Below are 17814 nucleotides of genomic sequence, written 5' to 3'. Positions count from 1 at the left end.
TTTGCTATATCCTTGCCAGAAGTGAATTATAAAAAAAATCCGCATTTTGGCGAATGCAGATTTTTGGAAAAAAAAATTCTGCTGATGTTATGTATATGTGACCTATTCTCCCCATTATGGGGCAATAATCCATTAGCAGGACCACAGGTCACAAGAATAACAGAATCCTATAGAACCATACAACGTTCATCTTTTAGGAGTTTATCATCAACATAATTTTTATTTCTTTTTGATAAAAATTTCCAGATGAGTGGAGAAGCGATTTGTCATCAAATCTGAGAAAACAACAAAAACCAGAGGAAGAAGTAAAAGAAGGGGAAAGTAGAAGAGGTGAGTGTCACAATAAGCCCCATGTTGATGATCTGTCAGTGGTGCGATTGTCACATGTATGATGACGGACAATCACCCCATACATGTGTATGGATGATTCCTCTGCCATCCGGCCACAGTGACAGCACAGCAGTGTCCTCTGATATGGAGTCCCGTTACTTACATTAGTGTTATCTGTCTTCTCATAGGTTCTCTCTTCCGCCGGGTGATCTCATCCTGCCGGCGTGGATTATCCAGGGCTGCTCGGGCGATCGGAGAAAGCTGCATTTTTGGTGTCAGTCATCGTGGCTCCATAAACATCAAAAAGAGAGAAAAACTCCGTAATCTAGCGCCCTGAAGAAACTACAGCACATCCACCATCAATGCTGTACTTGTATGGAAGGACTTTTACCATCTATTTGTGGCCACCAGACCAGCAAGAACCATCTGCTGAAGAAGAGGAAGATGACCCCACCAAGAACATCTCCTCAACCTTCCATGCAATTCTTAATTAAAAAATAAATACAAATTTCAAATTGATTAATGTACTTTTGTATTTAATAGACACTTATGGCGCGTTAGTACTATACATAATACATGTCTGATGGGTGGGCTCTAAACATTGATCATCTAACCCCGGCCGAGTGGCAGAAAGGAACCGTAATTCTGTTCCACCTAAGAATGGGCAATCAATCCGGGCAGAAACATGTTCTGATCCACTGATGTTACTGGAGCTCAGAACCTTTTACCTAAACGTGGCTTTATTTTAAGCTCTGTGCAAACGTTGGATTCGGTGCTGGTCATCCTGGGGGTCACAGCGGTCACATCCCCACTGTCACATAAAGCCCTGCTGTTTTCCACTGATGTGTATTCACTTCTGAGACCACCCTTCTCACCAGGGCTATGGAGTCAGTAAGAGAATCTCCACCTATAATAATGACTAATAACATATAATAGTGAATATTCGGCAATCTGTTCAGGAAAAGAGTTTGTATGACACAATAGTAATGTCACTCTTTACACTTTATCTTATACTTGGAGCTGGGGTCGGTACTTTCCTCTGATTCTGTCACGCAAGGTGAGGGAAAGACTAAGTGCACAAAGACGTGAAGAGGGGGAGGAAACCCAAACACTAGGGAAAGGGGGAGTGGAGACCTGTAGGCAGATCTGACGACACCCTGACTCCCCTAAATAGGTTCCGCACCTATTGCCAAGCAGGAAACCTAATCTCTGACTGCCCCTAGCGATAGGCCCTAGATAGGGAGGGGACAGGGTGAGCACTAGTCAGCCCCCACTGCAACTAAAGACAAATAGGAAAACAGACAAGAGAATACACTAAGCTTGAGAAGACACCAGAGAGATTACGCCAACTATCCTCCAAGGGAACTCCAAACTCCAAAAAGACACTAGCCGACTACTAGTACTTCAGGCATGGACAGAGGAAAATAGAGCTATCACCGGCGACTCTCTGGAGAGACTGAAGGTATTTAAACATCCAGCAAGGGTGTTTTAATTAGCAGCAGAAGGTAGAGGTCACAGCTAGGTCCTACAAGGAGAAGGATATCACTACACTACAGAGATGCAAAGATCAAGAAGGTGCCTGCAGAGCCAAGCGCAATAACCTTCTACAGCTGGATCCAGAACGACTGTCTGTCACACCTGACAGATTCTGACTCCACAGCCTGAATTTTAATTCTTTACTGCTCCACAAAATAAATGTCCAGCGCTGACGACCGGTTGCACTCTTTTTGTCGGTGACGTATTTTGATCCATACACAGAATTGTCTAAATTATAATTCTTTTCATTTTGATTACAAAATACAGAAAAGAAAGAATTTTGCTGCAGTTTTTCTATTTAGTTTTTCTATCCACAGATACATAGACTAATGATAAAATCTGCTATAAATGTCATCCGTCCATTCCTGAAGTATTGATACCGGACAGGGGAAGATGTGATTATCCTGGGACTGCAGCAGTGCAGCGACCAAAAGTGCAGATATATGTGACAGTGTGATCTCGGCTGTCAGGACGTTTTCTTTTTACAGTCTGTTTTTAATATGCAAATTTCCTTTTGATTAGTTGATTGGGGGTTAGTTTCCCCAGACTCGTCGTCCCACTCAGCGTATTATTACTCCCCTGTGGGTGCGATAACATGACGTGAAAGAATCGGCAATATCGTCTGCTCTTTGCACATCTCACACATGAGCGCGGCTTTCTTGCCTACACGTCATTGCACCTCTGAAATCTGGTAAACTCTTCCCGGCTTCAGAGGCGCAGAAGAAATAAATACCACCGTCTCACTATATGTATAAAGGATACCACAACATGGTTGACAGAATTAATACTGCCATACTGTACATATAAATAATGCCATCATAAATCACACATCAATAATGCAAGTATGCAGTTCACAGTACACATAGATTACACTGGCATACTGTAGAAGGAAATCATACCGCCATACAGTGCACATAAATTACACTGACATACTGTACAAGTAAATTACACCACCATACAGTACACATAAACAAAACTGAGCTCTGTGGCGTCATATCCTCACTTTCAGGACTCCTAGATCTTAATGACATTGGCTGGATGCTGGGGATCATTGTCCGGCAGCAGAATAAATTTGGAGCCAATCAGACGCCTCCCTGATGATATTACATGATGGATAAGTATCGGCCAGTATTTCTTAGCATTGAGGACACCATTAATCCTGTGCCATGCTGTAGAAATATATACTGCTGCTATACAGTATATAAATAACACAGCCACATTTTTAAAATTTGGGAAAAAAAATCCCTTACCTAAGGTGGCAGAACCGCACAATTTAGTCTTTTACTTGTATTATTTTTATTGTTTATTATATTTTTGCACTGTCTTTTTATAGGATAAGTTACTATATTAATCACTATTTAATTTTTTTTGTGGGTGCGGGGAAGGAGAAAAAAAAACAAAAACGTTACAATATATAAATATATTTTTAAAACTGTTGCTCTGATTGCAATCCGAAAGATAGGTGATAACATCTAGATTGGTGGGGGTCCGACTGCTAGGACCTGCACCGATCACCAGAATGCGGCACTTTCCTCCTGTTAGAATGGGGCAGCAGTGCGCATGCTCAGAAAAAAATCGACGGCGGTGCTAGGCAGATCCATAGTGAATGAATGGAGCGGTGGATGAGCATGTGCATTGCAGCTCCATTCTAGGGGGATTGAAATATCCTGTTCTGGCGAATTGTGAGGGTCCCAGTGGTCGGACCCCCGCCAATATAAAAGTTTTGACTTATTCTGTTGATGAGGATCTAAACCCGAGACAAAAATAGTGAATGTTTTTGAAGTTTACTTGGAGCTTTTTGAGGCGTTCAAAAATTACAAGCGGGAAACACTCCTTTTTATGGAAGTTTTTGGAGGAGTTTTTCTTTTCCTGAATAGAGTTTTGGATGAGTTTTTTCCTGTAGTATAGTGTCCAACTTTTTGACTAGTTTGGAGAGATTTCCATCAGAATCCATCTCAAATACGTGACATGCGCTTTTTTTTTTGTTCCCACCAGGTGTTTTTTTTTTTTTTAAATCTCTTCAGGGAAAAATATAAAAACAGAAAAAGAGGATTTCCTATAAAAATGAATAGGAAAAGTTTTTCAAGTTTTGGAGAGAAAACTCTGGAGCTAGCCAAAGGGTGTGTTCACACTGAGATGTTTTTTTTTTTTTTTTATGCTGAGTTTTCAAAGCAGTTTTTAAATCAAAAACTTGTCACTTTGGCAGAGATTCTGCTCCAAAAAGACTGATGTGAACACATCCTAAAATGATCTACCTCTGTCATCGAGCTGTTCTGGGCTGCTCTGCTGGAAAGAAGGATCTCTTACTAAGAATATTACAGCAAGAGACTTCTTTCCAGCAGCGAAGACAACTTTTAATCGTGTTTTAAAACTTCTCACATACTCCCCCCTCCCCGGGTCCAGACCTTGCTCCGGTCTCTGTGTTTTTGGACCCAGGGAGGGTGATTACATACTGAGTTGGATATTTTAGGTAGTTTACACTTTGAGGCCCACTTTTGATGATAGTGGATATAAAGCTATACAATTCTGATGACAGGTTGCCTTTAAGAATTGCCTTCGTGCGACACATATCGCTGTGTAGCCTCAGCCTTGGCTCACACAAAGCGACTTCCCGCAGACGCGGTTACCTAAGGTTTACGTGTCAGTATACATCACGTGTGGACCCGGCGATACAGCAGCAGGTTGTCATGGTGCCGCAGCCTAATTGTATTAAGAACACCTTCCTCCTTAGCCGATTGGCTGTCCTGAACACGCCCCTCTGGCAACACCACCTAAGCGAACCAATCAAATAGCAGAGGCAAGGCATAGGTTACAAGCGCAAGCCTTATCAGGGGCCGCCCCGGGGCGGTGCGTACGATTTCTAGGCCGCCATGTTTACTGTGGGCACATGGCTGGGGTTCACTCTGTAACCCAGGAGGAAGGAAATACAATTGTCCCATAAACCGCGACTGTTTGTAAAATGAAATATTCCCTAACAAATGAGTCAGAAAGCCGCAGCTGGTAAACTGGCGGGGTGAAGATCCCCTGCACACCAGGGAAGCTAATACATGGTGCACTCCCAGGTGCCAGCCCCGGACCATGGACGTACAATGCAGCCGGCCGTACATGGCTCTAGGGGAGGCTGCGTATTCGCTTCCCGCCCTCCGTGACGTCACGTCAGAGCCGGTGCCGCGTCCTTCAGCAGATCCCTACCTGTGTGACCGAGACAACGACAGCGCCGGTAAGAGCCTGGTGTGTGACAGCCGCCTGCTGTACGGGGCTGCTCCGTGTGGGGCGGCTGGGGCAGCTCCGGGGTCCATTCATAAAGTCCTTGTGCAATTGTAATGGGGGAATCCGGGGGTACCCACGGTAATGGGCAGTCCTGGTGGGCCTGTCCTGGGGCAGTGCACTAGCATGGGGGGGGCAGTGCACTAGCATGGGGGGGGGGGCAGTCCTGGTGGTAATGTGCCAGGGTAGGAACCAGTATGGGGGTGAGCAGTCCTCTTATGGGGCAGTGCACTAGTATCCCCCCACTAGTATCCCCCCAGTCCTGGTGGTCTTGTAGGGGGCAGTGCACTACTGTGGTGGGGGGGGGGGGGACAGTTCACTTGTATGGGGGGGGGTGGTCCAGTGGGGGGACAGTTCACTTGTATGGGGGGGTGGTCCAGTGGGGGGGGGGCAGTGCACTTGTATGAGGGGGATGGTGCGCTAGTATGGGGGGGCGGTCCTGGTGGTCCAGTGGGGGGGGGCAGTGCACTTGTATGGGGGTGGGACAGTCCTGGTGGTCCAGTGGAGGGGGGGCAGTGCACTAGTATGGGGGGATGGTGCGCTAGTATGGGGGGGCAGTGCACTAGTCTGGGGGGATGGTGCGCTAGTATGGGGGTGGGGCAGTCCTGGTGGTCCAGTGGGGGGGGGGGGCAGTGCACTAGTATGGGGGGATGGTGCACTAGTATGGGGGGATGGTGCGCTAGTATGGGGGGATGGTGCGCTAGTATGGGGGGGCAGTGCACTAGTATGGGGGGCCGGTGTGATCAGGCAGGCTGCCCTTATACCTGCAGAGCTCTCCTGATATCTGGGGGATCTTGGTGGTTTTCGCCCTCCCCTCTCCCCAATCACATGCCGTCCTAACCCCCGGGACGGGGGATCTCAGGTGTGTATTCAGGATACTCTGACTATCCGGACAGGAATGTGTCAGCTCTGGAGGAATCCAGCCGGATCAGGACTCTACAACTTTGTGGTTACACTACTTTGATTTTTTGCAGCGTGTGGACCGGCTGGGTTGGTGGTGATTTTCTCAGTACAAGTCGCTGTCATGTCAGAGGAGAAGAATCAGGACCCCGGACAGTTCAACGGTGTTGGAGGCAAAGTGTCAGCTAGAAACACAGAGAAAAAATGCTGTAAGTGCTGCGCTGCCGCTGTTGGGAAGCCCTGTAAGTCACGGGATGATTGCCTCTGGCCACTGTGCTGATACAAGAGGCCGTGGTTATCTCTTATATCACTAGCCTTTATTATGCAATGAAGAGACGGGAACCTGTGTTGTTCCATAAGCCCCCCATACACATGAGACTAATATTGGACGTGCGTGCCAATATCGATGGGATTTACCGTCTGTGCACTTTATAGATCTATGTAACTCCAGCGCATGTGTTATAGGGAGTTTTATTTATAATATCTCGGACCTTTACTATCTGCTTGCTGCAATTTGATACATTTATGCTTCTTTTTTAATAACATTTTTTATTTATTACACTAAGATTGACCCTAATAAAGTTTTAATATTTTAATATATTGCTTCGTGCCTTCTTGTACAGGGACTCGCGGTCCTTTTGGAAGTGATATTTCTATTATATTCTTTGGAGGTGATTTGCACTTGTATATGACATAGTATATTAATCTACACTCTAATATATATTGCGGGAGATGTGGATTGGACACGTCTGATTTAAGACGGGCGATCGCTTTGTTCTCCCGGCTATAAGTGGCTGGGAGAAATGTTTGTCAGCAGCTAATTAATAGAGAACACAGGATCCTTCTGGAGAGTGAGTGATCCTATGTATGGGAGAAACCACCAATATAAGATGGCTGTCGACCAACTGATCGACCGAAGCATCGTTTGGCCAACTGCCATCTAATGAGTCTGGGGGCATTTAGATAGTGGCCGAGTGATTAGTTATCTTGCCCGTCACACAGCAGCGCTTGTACTGCAGAACGCTCCTCTGTTCTCTACGAGAGTCGCTGTCAGACATGTATGGAGGCAGTTTATCTCTAGAGAACAAATGATTCGGCTGTCCAAAATCAGACTTGCTGGATCCTTAACTCCCCGGACATCACCTGTTGGTTAGCGCCCATACACATTAGACTGTCAGCCGAGTCCGCTGATTGCGTGACCGATCTCGCTGATTCTGAAAGTATTTATCTACACATCATGTATAGTAGTCTCATTATTTACTACATTGCTGTCAAAACCTGAGCTCTCCCTTTATTCCACAGCCTGGGCTTCATATATGACAAACTCTCCAACCTTGATTGTTATGACTGGTTTGCCAGCTAGAGGGAAGACGTACATGTCTAAGAAGTTGACCCGATACCTCAACTGGATTGGTGTGCCCACAAAAGGTATGTCGGGTAAACATCCAGTTTGCCAGTATGATACTTTAGGAGGGTTTACATCACCTGACTGTCAGCATCAAACGACTGAATATTTACTAATGGGGGTCGTTTCAAAGCCTGTGTATACAGCAGACCATGCTTAACAATACACATGGAACAATTAGTAATTGTTCTCGGCAGCACAGATCCTGTTTACACTGAATGATGTCCTGCCAAGAACAATGATCTTTCTGCAAACCAAAAGATCTTTTCACCCGAAGAACAAGTTCTTTGCTTGTTTGTCAGGTGATTGTCAGCCTGTTTACACTGAAAGATTTTCGTGAGCTTGCTTTCCATAGCCAGCTTGTTCACAATTATCTTACAATGTAAATGGATCTTAAGGGGGTTTCCACTGCTGGCTAACCCCAGTTTAATCAATTCAGGGCTGGAATTAAAATACAAAATAATATATACTCTCCTTACACAGCGGCACACTTTCAACAATGTCCGCGCCACTGTTCCTGGGGGTGATGTGACATTATAGTGTCACATGCCGACTGCAGCCAATAAGTGAGCATACATCAGCTGCAGCCTTTATGATTTAATTAACGTGGACCTCAACCCTGATGGAATATTGATGAGCTGCAGCTGACGAGCGACTACCCATTGGCTGCACCCAGCATGTGACGCCACAATGTCATGTCGCCCTCGAGCACAGCAACGCCGACATCGCTGCAGGAGGTTAGTATACACTGTTTTTATTTTAATTTTGGTCCTTATTGGATTAAGTAGTGAACAACCCCTTTAATACTTAAGGGGCTGTCCGGGATTAAAACAGAACAGGAGTTGTGTTTAAAATAATAAAATAATCAATAGTCTCCTCTTCAGCCCTTCCCCTTGTCCAGCACGTCCTCTTCAATGGTCCCCGATGTCCCTGCAGGGATGACTTCAGGTGCTTCACTTACCAGGCCGCTGTAGCCAACAAGCAGTGGGTGACCTTATATATACGGCATGTGGCTATTGAGACCAGTACAGGGAAAAAGTCAAATCTCGTCTATATACCTGATACCATAAGCCATAGAGAAATCTGCAGCACATGTCTGCCTGACTTTACAGCAGGGCTTCTAACCACTAGTGATCTGTATTCTGAGTTAATATTCTATATTTTGGTAAGTCTGCCCAAACTTGCTGACTTCAGTAGGACCTGACTGTTGTGTAATGAGGCCAACGTGATAGTTCCCCAAAGGCAAGTTAAAAAAAGACATGTTGTATTCTAATATTGTCTGAGATTTTGTTCCTCTGGCACCTAAATAACACTGAAATGTCTGGCTGACTATACATGTTATATGATTAGGACCAGAAGACTATCTAATGTGTATGGGGGAGGGGGTCTCCTGACACCCACACTGTCACTAGATGTTAGGAGAAAGGAAGGTCAGGCATTTAGGTACTTTTACAGCTTTCATAGAAAAAGCCAGTCAAATACTACTGCTGAAGCTAGTCTTCAAGCAGAGCCAGTGATAGTGGTGTGAACAGAGCCTTAAAGGGAAAGTATCAGAATATGACCTATTTTTTAGCTTTTTGTGTTGCTTGCACTGTTTAAAAATTATTGGCAATATTTATTTTCATATTACGAGCTTTATTTAAAAATAAAGTCTTGCAATGTTTACAGTGGCCACTGGGGCTATTTTAGCCTCATACTTCCTGTCCTTTCAGGAAGAGTTTTCAGCAGGCTCCTTACCATCAGAGGAAGGATTACACTAAGGGGTAGCTCCTCTATACACCGCTGATAACACAGGATCCACCAATCATAATAGGCAATATCACAGCGGACCCTGCAACCCCCCACCCCTCTCCTCCATTCACAGTGACCTTTGCACGGGCTTATTATATACTTCAGTGACAACTTAGTGACAGAAAAGTTTTCTACTCCTTCTTTTTATTTTCCTAATAGTTTAATTCCAGCCATAATATTTATTCTCCATATTCTCGTTCGATTGCTTTCAGTATCTTTTTATCCTTTTGATGTCTGAATATTCCACCATTGTTTAATTCACAATAATCCCCTTGCATTTTGTTTTTTTTTTTCTTTTCCCAGTATTTAATCTAGGAGCATATCGTCGTGAAGTGGTCAGATCCTACAAGTCTTATGAGTTTTTTCGTCATGACAATGCAGAGGCCATGAGAATTCGCAAGTAAGTTATGTGAGGCTTCAGTTTCCATTAGTTGCACAGGATGCGCTAACATTTCCATAATATCATCACTGGAGTCCTGGGTTAAAATGCCAAGAAGGACAACATCTACAAGGAGTTTGTATGTTCTCCCCATATTTGTGTGGGTTTCCTCCCACAGTCTTAAAACATACTGATAAGGAGTCTAGATTTTTGTGCCCCAATGGGGACACAGATAAAATAGCACCAAGATGTGATAGAATATCATGGCGCCATATAAGCAAGTAAAATAAATAAATTCTGAAATATCACTTACTATTAGCTACTGATGTTTTATATGTTTACCAAATTTGATAATATACAAGTGCTTCTCACTAAATTAGAATATCATGAAAAAGTTAATTTATTTGAGTTCTTCAATACAAAAAGTAAAACTCATATATTATATAGAGTCATTACAAACAGAGTGATCTAGTTCAAGTGTTTATTTTTGTTAATGTTAATGATTATGGCTTACAGCCAATGAAAACACATGAGTCAATATCTCATTAGATTAGAACAATTAACAAAAAACACCTGGAAAGGCTTCCTAAGCATTTAAAAAGGTCCCTTAGCCTGTTTCAGTAGGCTCCACAGTCATGGTGAAGACTGCTGACTTGACAGATGTCCAGAAGGCAGTCATTGACACACTCCACAAGGAGGGTATGCCACAAAAGGTCATTGCTAAAGAAGCTGGCTGTTCAGAGTGCTATATTAATGGATAGTTGAGTGGAAGGAAAAAGTGTGGTAGGAAAAGGTGCACAAGCAACCAGGATAACCGCAGCCTTGAAAGGATTGTTAAGAAAAGGCCATTCAAATATTTGGGGGAGATTCACAAGGAGTGGACTGCTGCTGGAGTCATTGCTTCAAGAGCCACCACACACAGACATATCCAGCACATGGGCTACAAGTGTCGCATTCCTTGTGTCAAGCCACTCATGACCAATAGACAACGCCAGAAGCTTCTTACCTGGGCCAAGGAGAAAAAGACCTGGATTGTTGTTCAGTGGTCCAAGGTGTTGTTTTCAGATTAAAGTAAATTTTGCATTTCATTTGGAAATCAAGGTCCCAGAGTCTGGAGGAAGAGTGGAGAGGCACACAATCCAAGCTGCTTGAGGTCTAGTGTGAAGTTTGTACAATCAGTGATGGTTTGGGGAGCCATGTCATCTGCTGGTGTAGGTCCACTGTGTGTTATCAAGACCAAAGTCAGCGCAGTCGTCTACCAGGAAATTTTAGAGCACTTCATGCTTCCCTCTGCCGACAAGCTTTTTGGAGATGGACATTTCATTCTCCAGCAGGACTTGACACCTGTCCACACTGCCAAAAGTACCAATACCTGGTTTACAAACAACAGTATCACTGTGCTTGATTGGCAGCAAACTCACCTGATCTTAACACCATAGAGAATCTATGGGGTATTGTCAAGAGGAAGATGAGAGACACCAGACCCAACAATGCAGACGAGCTGAAGGCTGCTATCAAAGCAACCTGGGCTTCCATAACACCTCAGCAGTGCCACAGGCTGATCGCCTCCATGCCACGCCGCATTGATGCAGTAATTGATGCAAAAGGCGCCCCGACCATGTATTGAGGACATTTACTGAATATACATTTCAGTAGGCCAACATTTCGGATTTTAAAAACATTTTTTAAGCTGTTGTTATAAAGTATTCTAATTTACTGAGATAATGACTTTTGTGTTTTCATTGGCTGTAAGCCATAATCATCAACATTAACAGAAATAAACACTTGAAATAGATCACTCTGAATGTAATGACTCTATATAATATGAGTTTCACTTTTTGTATTGAAGAACTGAAATAAATTAACTTTTTGATGATATTCTAATTTAGTGAGAAGCACCTGTATACACAGAAATCTGTAGGGAAACTTCTCTCTTCCATAGTTTAGATGTTGAATGTTTTACCATTTTCTTGGAAGGAACCTACCAATGTAGTATTACTTTTTTTGTTTTTCCAGCATACAGATAACTGCCTTCACTGCTGACAAGTGGTTGCTTTCTTTCAGAATGAATGGGAATAAATTGGCAGTGTCACAAACTCCTAGCTGCAGCTCTTTCCTAAATCTGCAGTCAGCGTCAGTAGATGCAGAGTAAGGGAGGTCCAGTTACCATATTCTCTCTATTGTGACTTTGAAAAGCATATGGATATTTCAGGAACTGGATTTTTCCCCTCTGTTGCATCTCCTGCTCAAATGTGTGATTAGCGGCTGGCGTGGCAGCTAGGAATTTGACAATTAAAGGGGTTGTCCCACAAATAAAGGACATTTTAACTAATAGATCTTGGAATATAAATAAGTTCCACAATTGGATGTGTTTAAATAAAATGTTCCTGTGCTGAGATAATCTTATAAATGTGCCCCTGCTGTGTACTGTGTAATGGCTGTGTCTGACCGTGCAGGAACATGGTCTGATCATACCACAGCTCCTGGGCAGGGGAGGGAGCCAAATGGTATACAGACATTAGAAACAAAAAACAGTGAGAAATGGGAGCAACCAAAACCACCAGACAAAGGAATAGATGAAAACTTTTTCCTTTTATTAATCACATTTAAAAATTGTCACAGAGGTATACAAACAGAGGTCTAATAAGGAGGAAAAAAGGGTGGGAAAACAGAGTCCAAAGCTATACATATGAACCATAATAAAGATGCACCATATAGATCAAGTAGCAATCAGAGCATATAAAAAGATAGGCAGTGCTATATATACAAGTAGAAGCAACAAAATAACATCTAAAGTGTCATATGTGATTCAATATACATCGTAGTGCTTACCCATAGTGCGGGAGGATTCAGATGAGCTCACTACCGCAATCCCAATGCGCGTTTCGCATAATGCTTTCTCAAGGGGAGGTGTCTGTAGTGAGGGGGAATTTACATTTCTTTCCCTCACCTGGATCAATTGTGTCCTGTGAACATTTTTGTATCGAGTGTACAGACATTACAGCATGGGATCGAAAATTATTCTTTTTGGGAGGTAAAACATTTCCCTGCTTATTTAAGAAATGTTTTACCTCAAAGAAAGATCCAGCTGTGATCCCCTGCTGTAATGTCTGTATACTCTTTTGCTTCCTCCCCTGCCCAGGAGATGTGGTATGATCAGACCTTGTTCCTGTACTGTCAGACACAGCCATTACACAGTACACAGCAGGGGCACATTAATAAGATTATCTCAGCACAGGAACATTTTATTTAAACACATCCAATTGTGGAAATTATAATTATTCCAAGATCCATTGATTGAAATGAACTTTGTTTGTGCGACAAACACTTTAACTTAACCCCTTAAGCCCCGCGGGTGGTTTGCACGTTAATGACCGGGCCAATTTTTACAATTCTGACCACTGTCACTTTATGAGGTAATTACTCTGGAACGCTTCAAGGGATCCCCCTGATTCTGAGTTTGTTTTTTCGTGACATATTGTACTTCATGATTGTGGAAAAATTTCTTCGATATCACTTGCGTTTATTTGTGAAAAAAATGGAAATTTGGCGAAAATTTAGAAAATTTTGCAATTTTCAAAATTTGAATTTTTAAGCCCTGAAATCAGAGTGATATGTCACACAAAATAGTTAATAAATAACATTTCCCACATGTCTACTTTACATCAGCACAATTTTGGAACCAAAATTTTTTTTTGTTAGGGAGCTATAAGGGTTAAAAGTTGACCAGCGATTTCTCATTTTTCCAACAAAATTTACAAAACCATTTTTTTAGGGACCACATCACATTTGAAGTCACTTTGAGAGGTCTTTATGACAGAAAATACCCAAAAGTGACATCATTCTAAAAACTGCACCCCTCATGGTGCTCAAAACCACATTCAAGAACTTTATTAACCCTTCAGGTGCTTCACAGGAATTTTTTGAATGTGGAAGAAAAAAATGAACATTTAACTTTTTTCACAAAAATGTTACTTTAGACCCAATTTTTTTTATTTTCACAGGGGTAACAAGAAAAAATGGACCCCAAAATTTGTTGTGCAATTTCCCCTGGGCACGCAGATACCCAATATTTGGGGAAAAAATACTGTTTGGGCGCACGGCAGGGCTCGGAAGGGAAGGAGCGCCATTTGACTTTTTGATTGTAAAATTTGCTTGAATAATTAGCGGATGCCATGTTGTGTTTGGAGAGCCCATGTGTGCCCAAACTTTGGAGCTCCCCCACAAGTGACCACATTTTGGAAACTAGACCCCCCAAGGCACCTTTCTAGATGCATAGTGAGCACTTGGAACCCCCAGGTGCTTCACAAATTGATTCGTAACCATGAAAAAGTGAAAAAAAAAAACACTTTTTCATTTTTACGAATCAATTTGTGAAGCACCTGGGGGTTCTAAGTGCTCACTATGCATCTAGATAGGTGCCTTGGGGGGTCTAGTTTCCAAAATGGGGTCACTTGTGGGGGAGCTCCAATGTTTGGGCACACAGGGACTCTCTAAATGCAACATGGTATCCGCTAACAAATTGAATGGAAAATCGGCTCAAATTGTTAGCGGACGCCACATTGCGTTTGGAGAGCCCCTCTGTGCCCAAACTTTGGAGCTCCCCCACAAGTGACCCCATTTTGGAAACTAGACCCCCCAAGGCACCTTTCTAGATGCATAGTGAGCACTTGGAACCCCCAGGTGCTTCACAAATTGATTCGTAATAATGAAAAAGTGAAAATAAAACACTTTTTCATTTTTATGAATCAATTTGTGAAGCACCTGGGGTTCCAAGTGCTCACTATGAATCTAGATAGGTGCCTTGGGGGGTCTAGTTTCCAAAATGGGGTCACTTGTGGGGGAGCTCCAATGTTTGGGCACACAGGGGCTCTCCAAACGCAACATGGCGTCCGCTAACAATTTGAGCCGATTTTCCATTCAATTTGTTAGCGGACACCATGTCGCGTTTGGAGAGCCCGTGATGTGCCTAAACAGTGGAGCTCCCCCACAAGTGTCCCCATTTTGGAAACTATACCCCTCAAGGATTTTATTAAGGTGTATAGTGAACATTTTGAACCCAGAGGTACGGCACATTATTTGTTTACATTAGGTCATCATATTGAATAAGTTGTCATTATTCTTGAGCGCAAGTGCTCGCTACTTGAGTTTGCATCGGGTACTCAGATATGCACCATGTACAGCGTGTGCTCGAGTGACATGCTCGAGTCCCTGCTCCGCATGTTTCACGGTTATTAGACACCCAAAAAAAAACATGCGGGGATCGCTCGTGCATGGCAGGCAATCCCCGTAAAGTTTTTTGGCCGCGAAGCATATGGGGCAGAGACTCGAGCATGTCACTCAAATACCCACGATACTCAATGCATACCAGAGCACCCGATGCAAACTCAAGTAGCGAGCACTTGCTCTCAACACTAGTCGCCATATCGTCATCTTTTTTTCTTACTTTTGAAAAAAATCCCAACCCTAGCCCCAGCACAACCCTAGCCCTAGCACAACCCTAGCCCCAGCACAACCCTAGCCCCAAACCCAGCCCTAGCCCCAAACCCAGCCCTAACCCTAGCCCAATCCTAACCCAAGAGTTTATTTTTGACGCCGTTCCTTGTGCGGTATAAGTGATTAGACGACTTTATTCTTCGGGTCGGTGTGATTACAGCAATGCCAGAATCATATGGGGTTTTTATGACTGACAGCTGTCACACACTAAAAGACGCATTTTTTGTAAAATCTAGTTTTTGCATCGCCATATTTTGAGAGCTATAATTTTTCCAGATTTTGGCAGACAGTCATGTGACGGCTCGTTTTTTGCGGGATGACTTGACGTTGTTATTGGTGCCATTTTCAGGCACGTGACATTTTTTGATCGCTTTCTATTCCGATTTTTGGGAGGCAGAATAAACAAAAACCAACAATTCAGGAATTGTTTTTTTTTTTTTTTTTTATTCTGTTCCGCGTGTGGTAAAATTGATGAGGCAGCTTTACTCTTCGGGTCAGTATGTTTACAGCGGTACCACATTTGTATCATTTTTCTATGTTTTGGCGCTTATACACAATAAAAGCTATTTTATAGAAAAAAATATTTTTTAGTATCGCTTTATTCTGAGAGCTATAACTTTTTTATTTTTCGGCTGATGGAGCTATATGGCGGCTTGTTTTTTGCGGGACGAGATGACGTTTTCAGCGGTATCATTTTTATTTATATGCGTCTTTTTGATCGCGTGTTATTCCACTTTTTGTTTGGCGGTATGGTGATAAAGCATTGTTTTTTGCTTGTTTTTTTTTTTTTTTTTTTTTTTTTTTACCGTGTTCACTGAAGGGGTTAACTAGTGGGACAGTTTTATAGGTCAGGTTGTTCCGGACGCGGCGATACCAAATATGTGTACTTTTATTGTTTTTTTTTTATTTTTTTTATAATATTTATTGATGGGTACATTATATTTTTATTTTTGGTGTATTATTTTTTTTATTTTTTTATAATATTTTTGCACATTTTTTTTTTTTTTTCCACTTTCACACAGTTTATACACTTTATTACTTTGTCCCACTCTGGGACTTTCACTTTTTTTTTCTGATCGCCTGCATGGCACAGGAATGGAGCACCATCCCTATGCCATGAAGGCTGTCAGAAGTGCACAGTGTGAAGATTGCTTGGAGATGCACTGCGCATGTCCAAGCAATCTTCCTGCTCTCTGGTGACCCGGATGTTGTCATGACGACATCGGGTCGTCATGGCAACACCCGGGAAGCCTTTGCAGACTGCGCTGGAAGCCGGAAGAGGAGGTGAGTATCGCCGATCACCTCCCCTTGCCCCCGCAATGCCGCGATCGACTTCGATCGCAGCATCGCGGGGGTTAATGTGCTGGGAGCGGTGCGTGACCGCTCCCTGCACATAGTACCGGGTGTCAGCTGTGACAATCAGCTGACACCCGGCGGCGATCGCGCCCGCACAGCCTGTGTGCGCGCGCGATCGCGATGACGTACTAATACGGGTCTGGCTCTTAAGTCCCAGGGCACAGACGCGTATTAGTACGTCAGATGTTATTAAGGGGTTAAAGGTTTTTTTTTTTGTGACTTTTCAAACATTTGGCAGTCAAGCTGGCCATAAACTCGAGATAGCCGTCTCCTGAATGTTAATTTTGACAGCTATTTCTCCTGACTTTCCCATACATATGAGCTCTAGGTTTGGCCGAGTGCTCTTATGGTTTCAACAGGGGTAGAGGAGTCAGCTTGAGCAGAGGTTTATCATCCCTGTAAACCAGAATCTGCTGATGAAATTGTAACTGCCTGATCCTTCTGTCCCCTGACATCAATCAGGGAAGGGACGGGAGGCCCCCATACATATCAGGTGCTTGGCCGGTATGGAAGTGATCACCTGATTGGTGCAGCGGTCAAGTAACAGTGCATCATTCCTTTAATTTTCAGTGTTGCCCTCGTATTAATAAGGACACTGTCCTGTATGATCCGGATACATCTGTTGTGGTGTGTGGGTATAAACACAGCAGACTTATCTGAATGATTTCACAGACACATGGCTTATTGTGTATTCCAGCAGTATGAACGTGCTTACTACTTCTATCTGTATTCTTTGCTCAGAAACAAGTTTATTTCCTTTATGCTCTACAAATTCTAGCAGGGTAATATAAACATGGTTCTCAGTAGAAATGTCACTAAACATACCTGGCGCCCTCCACAGCAGCCGCTCATCCTTTTACAGGCCGCCCTTTTCATGGATATTGGCTATATGCTCTTTGTATCGTGTGCTGTGATCGACTGAGGCAACCCCCGTTCTCTACTAAGCTATTTCACAGCAGGGAAAGGCAAACAAATATATGTTCCAGGACTGAAATCATAACTATTATTAGTTAAATCGGTTTTATTGAGTATTGCTTATTAAAATGACATGTATAAATGACCAACAAAACAGACAAAAGAACAAATTGGTGGGTGAGCCAATAGGTGAACCCCAATAATAAAAAGGCACCAATAACGTTAATAAATTTAATCTGCACAAAAGGTATATAATAATGAGGCATTCACATATATATCTATATATAGAGATCTACAGATATTTAGATAGCTATATCATATCAGTTTACACATACAAAGATTAAGAGTGGAGTACCAGACAGAGTAATTCCCAAACATTAAGTTAAATTAGGTACATGAAAAAAAAGTGCACAAAGTAGGAAGAGGCTCACCCACGACA

The 17814-nt window shown here is 43.0% G+C and overlaps 2 protein-coding genes across 2 annotated transcripts in view; both read left to right on the top strand.

Annotated features, from left to right (window-relative positions):
• The window catches only part of LOC141224289 (microtubule-associated serine/threonine-protein kinase 3-like), a 40837-nt gene extending 40080 nt beyond the window's left edge, over nt 1-757 (top strand). The window contains exons 16-17 of the mRNA XM_073666900.1: nt 247-330; nt 519-757. Coding sequence (XP_073523001.1) covers nt 247-330; nt 519-667 — 233 coding nt within the window. The 3' untranslated portion in view covers nt 668-757. The remainder of the gene's footprint in view (nt 1-246; nt 331-518) is intronic.
• Nucleotides 758-4737: 3980 nt separating this feature from the next.
• The window catches only part of PFKFB2 (6-phosphofructo-2-kinase/fructose-2,6-biphosphatase 2), a 56910-nt gene continuing 43833 nt past the window's right edge, over nt 4738-17814 (top strand). The window contains exons 1-4 of the mRNA XM_073666894.1: nt 4738-5086; nt 6108-6242; nt 7336-7461; nt 9533-9629. Coding sequence (XP_073522995.1) covers nt 4945-5086; nt 6108-6242; nt 7336-7461; nt 9533-9629 — 500 coding nt within the window. The 5' untranslated portion in view covers nt 4738-4944. The remainder of the gene's footprint in view (nt 5087-6107; nt 6243-7335; nt 7462-9532; nt 9630-17814) is intronic.

Source organism: Phyllobates terribilis, unplaced genomic scaffold (genome assembly GCF_046119375.1).
Source record: "Phyllobates terribilis strain yellow unplaced genomic scaffold, ASM4611937v1 Scaffold_2__4_contigs__length_985480577, whole genome shotgun sequence".
Taxonomy (NCBI): Eukaryota; Metazoa; Chordata; class Amphibia; order Anura; family Dendrobatidae; genus Phyllobates; species Phyllobates terribilis.
Note: the sequence above shows the minus strand (reverse complement) of the source record. Positions and strands in the feature narration are given on the sequence as shown.